At 41.7% G+C, this 10,000-nt stretch overlaps 1 protein-coding gene across 2 annotated transcripts in view; it reads right to left on the bottom strand.

Moving 5' to 3' along the window:
• mvb12bb (multivesicular body subunit 12Bb) overlaps positions 1–10,000 on the bottom strand; it is a 56,527-nt gene that overhangs the window by 37,893 nt on the left and 8,634 nt on the right. For both annotated transcript variants that reach the window (XM_048244424.1, XM_048244426.1), the window contains exon 3: positions 5,479–5,583. In XM_048244424.1, coding sequence (XP_048100381.1) covers positions 5,479–5,583 — 105 coding nt within the window. The remainder of the gene's footprint in view (positions 1–5,478; positions 5,584–10,000) is intronic.

The raw sequence follows: 10,000 nt of genomic DNA, 5'->3' as shown, positions 1-10,000 counted from the left end.
GCTGTTTAGTTGACATTTTCAAGCATGGCTCCCCCCCCCACCCATCACCCATTCATTCTGGGTGGTAATAAATTGCAATAATAGCGTGGAGGCCCATGGAGTGGGCCCAGTCGAGCGAGACGTGACAACTCCGAATATCTGGGTGCCGTCTGGGTGCAACTCTGGACCCACACTTATTACCAGAGCAGACATTTTTTATTCATAGTTTTTTTTTTCATATATTCTGACTTGGGGCAGAATATAGATGAATGGTATTACTATGCATGAAGGTGATTTCCCCCCTCTGTTTCGTTTTCTTTTTTTCATTTTTTCCTTATCATCTTTTTTTTTTAATGTTGCAGGAAAGATTTCTCCCATCATGCCTTGACAAAGGGGCACCTCGACGCAACCAGGAGGATGATGAATCGCAGCCTGTTCCCTCCCCTCAGCGCCGGTCTCCAGCTAATTCTGCTGAATCTGTTTTTGTCGTACGCAATTACGGCCGGGGCCACGCTGACTGACAGACAAAATAGCCTTTGTTGATGGCACCGTCATGTTTCATCTACGCGCAAGGCTTTAAAACAATGTGGACAGACGTTTTAAGATCCCACGTAGGCGCTAGCCACGGGGCTGGCCGCCTGATGCATCCTACCGCTCACTGGGCCTGTGACGGCAGCGGGTCAACAGGCTAGCGTCACGCCATGCGTTGGTTAGCAAGAAGCCACAGAGCTGAAGGAGAACTTCAGCAGGCCAGTTTTGTGAATGTAAATCAGGTTTATTGGCCAAGTGCACTTGGGTGTACAAGGAATTTGGTCTCTGCATTTATCCCATCCGTGAATTAGTGAACACACAGAGCGCACAGTGAACACACAGTGAGGTCGACGAGCTTCAAGTCCACCAGCACGCTCTCCTCATGCACTTGAATGCACAGACAAAGATATTAGATATTAGGATAGTCCAGTTTCAGGAAAGATCGGCAGGAGAAATGACCAGCATAGGGAAAGAGCAGCATATGAGATCACTTCACACAGTGAGGTGAAGCACACACTAACCCGGAGCAATGAGCTGCCTTGCTCAAGGGCAACCAGTAGGCCAAGATTGCCCCCATCCCACCACCAGGGGTTCTGGATCACAGGGCTGTTCTAAACACCCAACTACCAGGGCTTTTGAAACTAGAGAATATTCAGACTACAGTTTTTCACAATTGCTAAAAGAAGAAAACGTTGCTTTTTTGAAACCTTTCACCATTTTATCAAAGCTATAAACACAAAGTCTAATACTTCTTGCAAAACTGAACAATTGCTTCAAAACAGTTTACCTGTGCTCAAAACCAAACAATGTCTTCAGACCATTCACAAAGCAGTCAAAACGAAAACACTCGTGAGCAGTCATTACTCACTACATCATAAAATGGAAAACACAGTGTTCAGGGCAGGGCATATAGCTCCAGGAAAAATGTTCTTTGTTTACAACAAAGCAGATGCATTTTGCATCTACAAAAACCCAAAACAAAGCAAAATAAAATGCGTAACTCAGTGGATTCAACATTTGTAATTTCAGTAAAAATAACGTATTGGAAAGGTACTGGAAAAGACAGACAATACATGAGAAATACATCGCAGTCTATAGCCTACAATGCACAGTAAGAATACCCCAGAACGCTAAGTGCCTCACTGATTCTGTCCATTGTTGATCTGGACGTTCAGCAACCTGTTTGCACTCTGAACTAGCCTAAACTGGTTGGGTAACATAATTGTAAACAAGTGTGCTCAATTTTGAGTTGTTGTGTGTCTAACTTATGACATCTGTGTTTCTTGGTGTTTACATTTTGTCACTGTGGTTAGTTACCATTATGCATCACAAGTGCATCACAAGTGCAAAATGTGTTTTATTGCATAAGAATGCGTTTAGAGTTTTGCAAAAAGAGTCAATGAGGTCTGCAGATTGTGTTTTAATAGGTGAAAACTGTCTATGGTTTTGCCAAAAGAGTGATCGATTCAATAAATGCCTGAGCATTTGGTTCAGAGAATAGGGTTTAGTGTTTTAGCAAATGTGAAAAACGAAAGTACATTCCAGCTAAACTCACAGAATAACAGACTGAGTTTCCGTGGCATACCTTTCAGTATGTGAGCATAGCTTTGACTCTGTCTCAGTATAAGTAAATATACTCTTTTGATCCTGTGAGGGAAATTTGGTCTCTGCATTTATCCCAATCTGTGAATTAGTGAAACACACTCAGCACACAGTGAGGTGAAGCACACACTACTCACGGCGCAGTGAGCTGCCTGCAACAACAGCGGCGCTTGGGGAGCAGTGAGGGGTTAGGTGCCTTAGCTCAAGGGCACTTCAGCCGCTTTCTACTGGTCGGGGTTCGAACCGGCAACTCTCCAGTCACAAGTCCGAAGCGCTAACCAGTAGGCCATGGCTGCCCCAGTGACTAAACTAACCAATGATAACCAGCACAATAATACAACAGTTAATGTGCAATTAAAAATGCAGTTAGTCGTAACATCTATTCTATACAACACTACACCTTGTCCTTATAAAGTGTTGTTACTTCCATGGATATGCCAACAACTACTCAAACAGCATTACAAAGGACACATTTGGTTTCAAGAGCTGTTATTCATATGCTGTTTTCTTCTGCTGCAGATAACTTCAACAAGTCAACAACACAAGACCATTAAACAACTACGTGTCATGTGGGGGTTGGCACGGATAACAACACACACACACACACATAGAGAGCACATAGCTGATGGTAATATTGCCTAACACTTCAATCTTACAACAGAACAATCGCACATACACACACAGACACAGGCACAGACAGACACAAACACACACACACACACACACAATTATCTACGGAACAAAGGTCATTAGAGCAAACGCAGGTGTTATCACAGCTCTGTCATAACATACACACATACAGTACAGTACACACACACACACACACACACACACACACACACCTGTCAGAGCAAACAATAGAACATCTCACACCTGTGCGAGTGTAAAACATATAAATATGAATGGAGGAAATAAAGAAAGAAAGAAAATAAAGAAAGTAGAGATAAAAGGAAGGATGAAGGAAAGGAAAACGAAAGGCAGATATAACAGCATAACATGATATGCTGTAGCTAATTCAGATATAACAGCATAACATGATATGCTGTAGCTAATTCAGATATAACAGCATAACATGATATGCTATAGCTAATTCAGATATAACAGCATAACATGATATGCTATAGCTAATTCAGATATAATATGCTGTAGCTAATTCAGATATAACAGCATAACATGATATGCTGTAGCTAATTCAGATATAACAGCATAACATGATATGCTATAGCTAATTCAGATATAACAGCATACCATGATATGCTGTAGCTAATTCAGATATAACAGCATAACATGATATGCTGTAGCTAATTCAGATATAACAGCATAACATGATATGCTGTAGCTAATTCAGATATAATATGCTATAGCTAATTCAGATATAACAGTATAACATGATAACAGCATAACATGATATGCTGTAGCTAATTCAGATATAACAGCATAACATGATATGCTGTAGCTAATTCAGATATAATATGCTATAGCTAATTCAGATATAACAGTATAACATGATATGCTGTAGCTAATTAAGATATAACAGCATAACATGATATGCTATAGCTAATTCAGATATAACAGCATAACATGATATGCTGTAGCTAATTCAGATATAACAGCATAACATGATATGCTATAGCTAATTCAGATATAATAGCATAACATGATATGCTGTAGCTAATTCAGATATAACAGCATAACATGATATGCTGTAGCTAATTCAGATATAATATGCTATAGCTAATTCAGATATAACAGCATAACATGATATGTTGTAGCTAATTCAGATATAACAGCATAACATGATATGCTGTAGCTAATTCAGATATAACAGCATAACATGATATGCTATAGCTAATTCAGATATAACAGCATACCATGATATGCTATAGCTAATTCAGATATAACAGCATAACATGATATGCTGTAGCTAATTCAGCTATAACAGCATAACATTATATGCTGTAGCTAATTGAGATATAATATGCTATAGCTAATTCAGATATAACAGCATAACATGATATGCTGTAGCTAATTCAGATATAACAGTATAACATGATATGCTGTAGCTAATTCAGATATAACAGCATAACATGATATGCTATAGCTAATTCAGATATAACAGCATAACATGATATGCTGTAGCTAATTCAGATATAACAGCATAACATGATATGCTGTAGCTAATTCAGATATAATATGCTATAGCTAATTCAGATATAACAGCATAACATGATATGCTATAGCTAATTCAGATATAATATGCTATAGCTAATTCAGATATAATATGCTATAGCTAATTCAGACATTATATGCTATAGCTAATTCAGATATGATAAGATATGCTATAGCTAATTCAGATATAATATGCTATAGGTAATTCAGACATTATATGCTATAGCTAATTCAGATATGATAAGATTAGCTATAGCTAATTCAGATATAATATGCTATAGCAAATTCAGATATGATACTGTATGCTATAACTAATTCAGATATGATGTGTCAATCCAAAGCCGACAGTGACTGTTTTTCCAAAGTTACTGGAAATAAAGTTAGAAGTTCTATTTTAGTCTGTGTCAGTGTGCCCTTTTTATTGCTGTAAATAATTAACCTCTTTTCTACTTGTTTATTTATGTGCAAAATGACCACCATTATGGCTTTGTTGTGTAGAGAAATGTGTGTGAATGTGTGAGTGTTTGTGTGTGTCTATGTGTGTGTGTACCAGTGGTGCTAAGCCATCCTTTGCTACCAAACATATTTAGCGAGTCTTTTGAAGTGTCATTACCCATAACCCATCGCTGCTCATTTCTAAAATTCCAGGGTTTTTTGATGTGGCTCCATCTTTGAAGAGGCAATGGGAGGTATCCTCACTGCCCATGGGGACCAGGTTAATTCAATAAAATGAGAACTTAACAACAAAAGAGTGGAGTTACTCTATGAATAATTATCACTGCCAATCCTCAGGGACCAGGCGGGCAATAAACAATCTCCACACAGAGGCGCGCACACACACACACACACACACACACACACACTTACACCACAGCAAAGCACACTGTGGGATGAAGCCATTCATATTGCGTAGCTCTGGCAGCATCCCAATATTTATATTTATATTAATATTTACAAATAGAGGGATTAATAGAAATAGAATAGAAAATGCTGGTAGTAACGTTCAGGCTTTAGGGGCCAACTGTGAAAACCCTGATTTTTACACTAAAGCACTGAAATTATGTGTGTGTGTGTGTGTGTGGTTATGTGTGTGTGTGTGTCAGTGTATGTACAGGAATTGTTTGTTTGTGTGTGTATGTGTATGTGTATGTGTATGTGTGTGTGTCATGCCCACTGTTTCATTGCTTGCTTACTTACGTGTTGAGAGGATGCTCGGGAAAAACAGAGAAACCGCTTGACCTTGGATTTGAATAAGCCGTCCTTCCAGAGGTCAGCCTCACAGCCATCTGTTGTTTGTGCAACCTACAGGAGGGCAAACAGACAGAGAGGAGATGTGTATGTGTGTGTGTGTGTGTGTGTGTGTGTGTGGGGGCACCTAATGTATGGATGCTGTGTGTGTGTGGGGCACCTAATGTATGGATGCTGTGTGTGTGTGTGTGTGGGGGCACCTAATGTATGGATGCTGTGTGTGTGTGTGTGTGGGCACCTAATGTATGGATGCTGTGTGTGTGTGTGTGGGGCACCGAATGTATGGATGGTGTGTGTGTGTGTGTGTGTGTGTGTGTGTCTGTGTGGCACCTAATGTATGGATGCTGTGAGTGTGTGTGTGTGTGGGACCTAATGTATGGATGCTGTGTGTGTCTGTGTGTGTGTGGCACCTAATGTATGGATGCTGTGTGTGTGTGTGTGTGTGTGGGGGCACCTAATGTATGGATGCTGTGTGTATGTGTGTGTGTGTGGCACCTAATGTATGGATGCTGTATGTGTGTGTGTGTGTGTGTGATGTGTGTGTGTGGGGCACCTAATGTATGGATTCTGTGTGTGTGTGTGTGTGTGTGTGTGTGTGTGTGGGGGCACCTAATGTATGGATGCTGTTTATGTGTGTGTGTGTGTGTGTGTGTGTGTGTGTGTGTGTGTGTGTGTGTGTGTGTGTGCACATAACTGTGGGTATGCATATGATTATGGACATGCATAAATGTCTATGCATAAATGCATGCATAGTGCTTTTGCATCTATGCATATTTGTGAATGTGTAATTGTGTATGTGTGCATATTTGTGTGTGTATATGTATTCAAGTGTGGGGGTGGCTGGGTGAGTGGGTGGGGTACATGTGTGTGTGTGTGTGTGTGTGTGTGTGTGTGTGTGTGTGTGTGTGTGTGTGTGTGTGTGTGTGTGTGTGTGTGTGTGTCTTGTGCATACTTGGCTTAATTAACGCTTGCTCGCGCTCCATCTCATTAAAGCTCAGTGTGAGTATCTGCGGAGTTGCCGACTCCAAAAAGGCGTCTAAAAATAGCCCCCCCCCCGAGAGCTGGCTGATTAAAGACACCCTGACAAAGATCTGCCTCTAACAAGCAAAATGAAACTTTATTGTGCACTTAAGAAAGAAAAGGAGGAACAGCTCAAGGAGGAACAGACCAGTCTCCTCCACACACACACACACACACACACACACACACACATCAGACCAAAATGACAAAAAAAATATAATATAATATAATATAATATAATATAATATAATATAATATAATATAATATTATACATATATTATAAAATGTAATATAAGATAAATAGAAATGGCAACATGCTGGTAGGGTTTACCTTTTTTATCTACAGAGATAAAAATTAAGTAACTTACTCTACTTCTGAAAAATAGTGTTTGATTAATTAATTTAATTCCCACATAGAATAAAACTGCTAAGAACTAGATATAAAGTGTATAATAGTTTCAGAACAAGCTCTCTCCAGGGATCTCTAGAAGCAATATGGCTATCTTGATAAGAATCAATCATGGCAACTACGCAAGAGAGGAACTTTTGAGTAGAAGGATTGACTACTAGAGTCTGAATGCCCCCCACACACACACACACAAACACACACACACACACACACACACACACATACACACACACACACACACAAACACACACACACACAAACACACAAACCCACACACACACAAACTAGTGGATGTGATCAATGTGTCTCTCACTCGCTAGTCAGGTATTATGCGTCATCAGAGCCCACACAAACATTAGTCTTCAGTGTGTTGACATGTCAGGTTAATAACCTTGGCAAGTGTAAAGGTGTGTATGTGTGTGTGTGTGTGTGTGTGTGTGTGTCGATGTGTCACTGTGCCCTCAGCCCAAAGACGTGTGTGTGTGTGTGTGTGTGTGTGTGTGTGTGTGTGTGTGTGTGTGTGTGTGCGCGCCCTCAGCCCAGAGAGTAAGCCTCAATGACGGGTGTCTACCAGGAGAAATACCCCCCTCTCTCTTCCTCCTCCACCACCATAAGCACCCAGCACATCACTGACACGGCTGATAAACAAGCCCCATGATTAGGGGCGCAAAACAAGGCTGGCAGAGCAGAGCAGTGGGGAGAGGAGAGGAGGAGAGAAGAAGTGGAGAGATGAAGGGAGGGAGAGAGGGATGGAGGGAGACGCTGCATGGGAGGACAAGAGGCAGGTGAAATGAGATGAGGTGAGTGAGATAGGCAGGGACGGAGCGAGGGAAGAGGAGGGACTGGGAGAGAGAGTGAGAGAGATGGGGGGATGCAGAGAGAGCAGGGGGGAGGAGAGGAAGACAGATAGACAGAGGAGGACAGGAAAGCGGACAGGGGGAGGAAGGGGAGACAGAGGAGAGGAGAGGAGCGGAGAGGAGAGGAGAGGAGGGGTGGGGTGGGGGTCGTCCAGGCTTCTACAACGGGCTCCAGTGCACTGATGGGTCCCAGGAGGAGTCTATACATCAAACACACACACACACACACACACACACACACACACACACACACACACACACTTCTCTCCTTACAAGACAGGACGTCTGAGCCAGTTTTTCCAGGTCAGTAGCCAGAGCATCCTGTCAGTGTAAACAAAGGGAGAACGGTGAGGAGCCAAAGTCAAGTGGGAGAGCATCGAGGGCACAGACACACACACACACACACACACACACACACGCATGCACGCACGCACACACACACACACACACACACACACACACACACACACACACACACACACATACACGTACACGTACACGTACACGCACATAGACACACACACACACACACACACACACACACACACACACAGACACACGCACACACACACACACACACGCGCACACACACACGCACGCACGCGCACCCGCACACACACACACACACACACACACACACACGGACCCACCTCAGGCGTCAGCTCAGCGCCATGTGCCACGCATGCCAAACACCAGGGGGATGAGAGAGAGACAGAGATAGAGAGAGAGAGAGAGAGAGAGAGAGAGAGAAAGGGAGGAGAGATGGGGAGGAAAGGGAGGGAAAGTAAGAGATAGATGGAGAGATGAAGAGTGTAGGTAGAGAGAGAGAGAGAGAGAGAGAGAGAGAGAGAGAGAGAGAGAGAGAGAGAGAGAGAGAGAGAACAGGTGAGCACCAAAGGGCAGACAGGACATAGGGAGAGGAGGAGAGGAGGAGAAGAGAGGAGGAGAAGCGGAGAAAAGGAGAGAAAAGAAGAGGAGAGAAAATAGGAGGAGATGAGGAGAGGAGGGGAAGAGGAGATTAGAGAAGGGGAGTAGAGGGGAGGAGAAGAAACTTGGGATTATGAGTCTTAAAAATATTCAAATGTCAAACACAGCAAATATAGCCTGCAAATATGTCACATTGTGCGTAACTGTAGGTTTATGCAATGTAATGCATGTTAGATCTGTCATTATAATAATGTGTGTGTGTGTTAGGGCTGTCACTTTACAGTACGTTCGAAAATCGATTGCACAATCGATTGGACCAACCAACACAAGTTTCAAAAACTAAAATAGGGAATCGATTTTAACCAAATATGTACACTATTCATTTTAAACGAATTGAACAAATAAAAAATCTAGATGTAACAAAACTCACAAACAAGCAGAAAAATAACAAAGAATTCCGAAGTGCAGTAAGCATTGCGAAAGCTAAAAAGAAAATTCCCACCAATTTTACGCACCGGAAACAGCTGTTTCAATCGGCTGCTGTGCTGCTGGTGTTTGCCAAAAAATTGAGGACAATGTGATCAACCTGTGCGACATGAGAGAGACGAGTTATAGGCCCTAATAACTTGAGGAGTTCGATATGGAAGCACTTCGGGGTTTGGGTATATCAAACTATGGAGAAGGACAAAGCGGTATGCAAACTGTGCAGTCGTGAGTCGCCCCCTTTATGTTCGTCCTCATGGCTGTTAGTTGTTCGTGGATTGGCCTATATTTGGTGTTGAAAATTGAAACGTCTTTAGACATGAAAAATCGATTTTACAATCGATTCAATGAACAATTATGTCTCAAGAATCGAACAGGATTTTTTCACAAAAGTGACAGCCCTAGTGTGTGTGTGTGTTTCTGTGTGTGTGTGTGTGTGTGTGTGTGTGTGTGTGTGTGTGTGCGTTTCTGTGTGTATGTGTGTGTGTGTGTGAGTGAAAGTCATTTCCATTCTCGATATGCTGCCCTACAAAGCCAAAGAGCAGTATCTGCAAAAATGCCAAACTGAGAAAAACAGCTTTTTGTGTTTTTCTTACACCAAGTACAAGCATCAAATTATATTCAACAACAAGGGGTATAATTAGATAGATCAAAGTGTGTTGAATATTAAACATTTTGTTTTTTGATATTTAGGCAAAATTTGGTAGTTTTATAGGCTATACTACTTTGTTTTATAGGCTATACTACTTTGCCTTTGTGTTAATGCTTATACTT

Source organism: Alosa alosa, chromosome 5 (genome assembly GCF_017589495.1).
Source record: "Alosa alosa isolate M-15738 ecotype Scorff River chromosome 5, AALO_Geno_1.1, whole genome shotgun sequence".
Classification (NCBI taxonomy): Eukaryota; Metazoa; Chordata; class Actinopteri; order Clupeiformes; family Clupeidae; genus Alosa; species Alosa alosa.
Note: the sequence above shows the minus strand (reverse complement) of the source record. Positions and strands in the feature narration are given on the sequence as shown.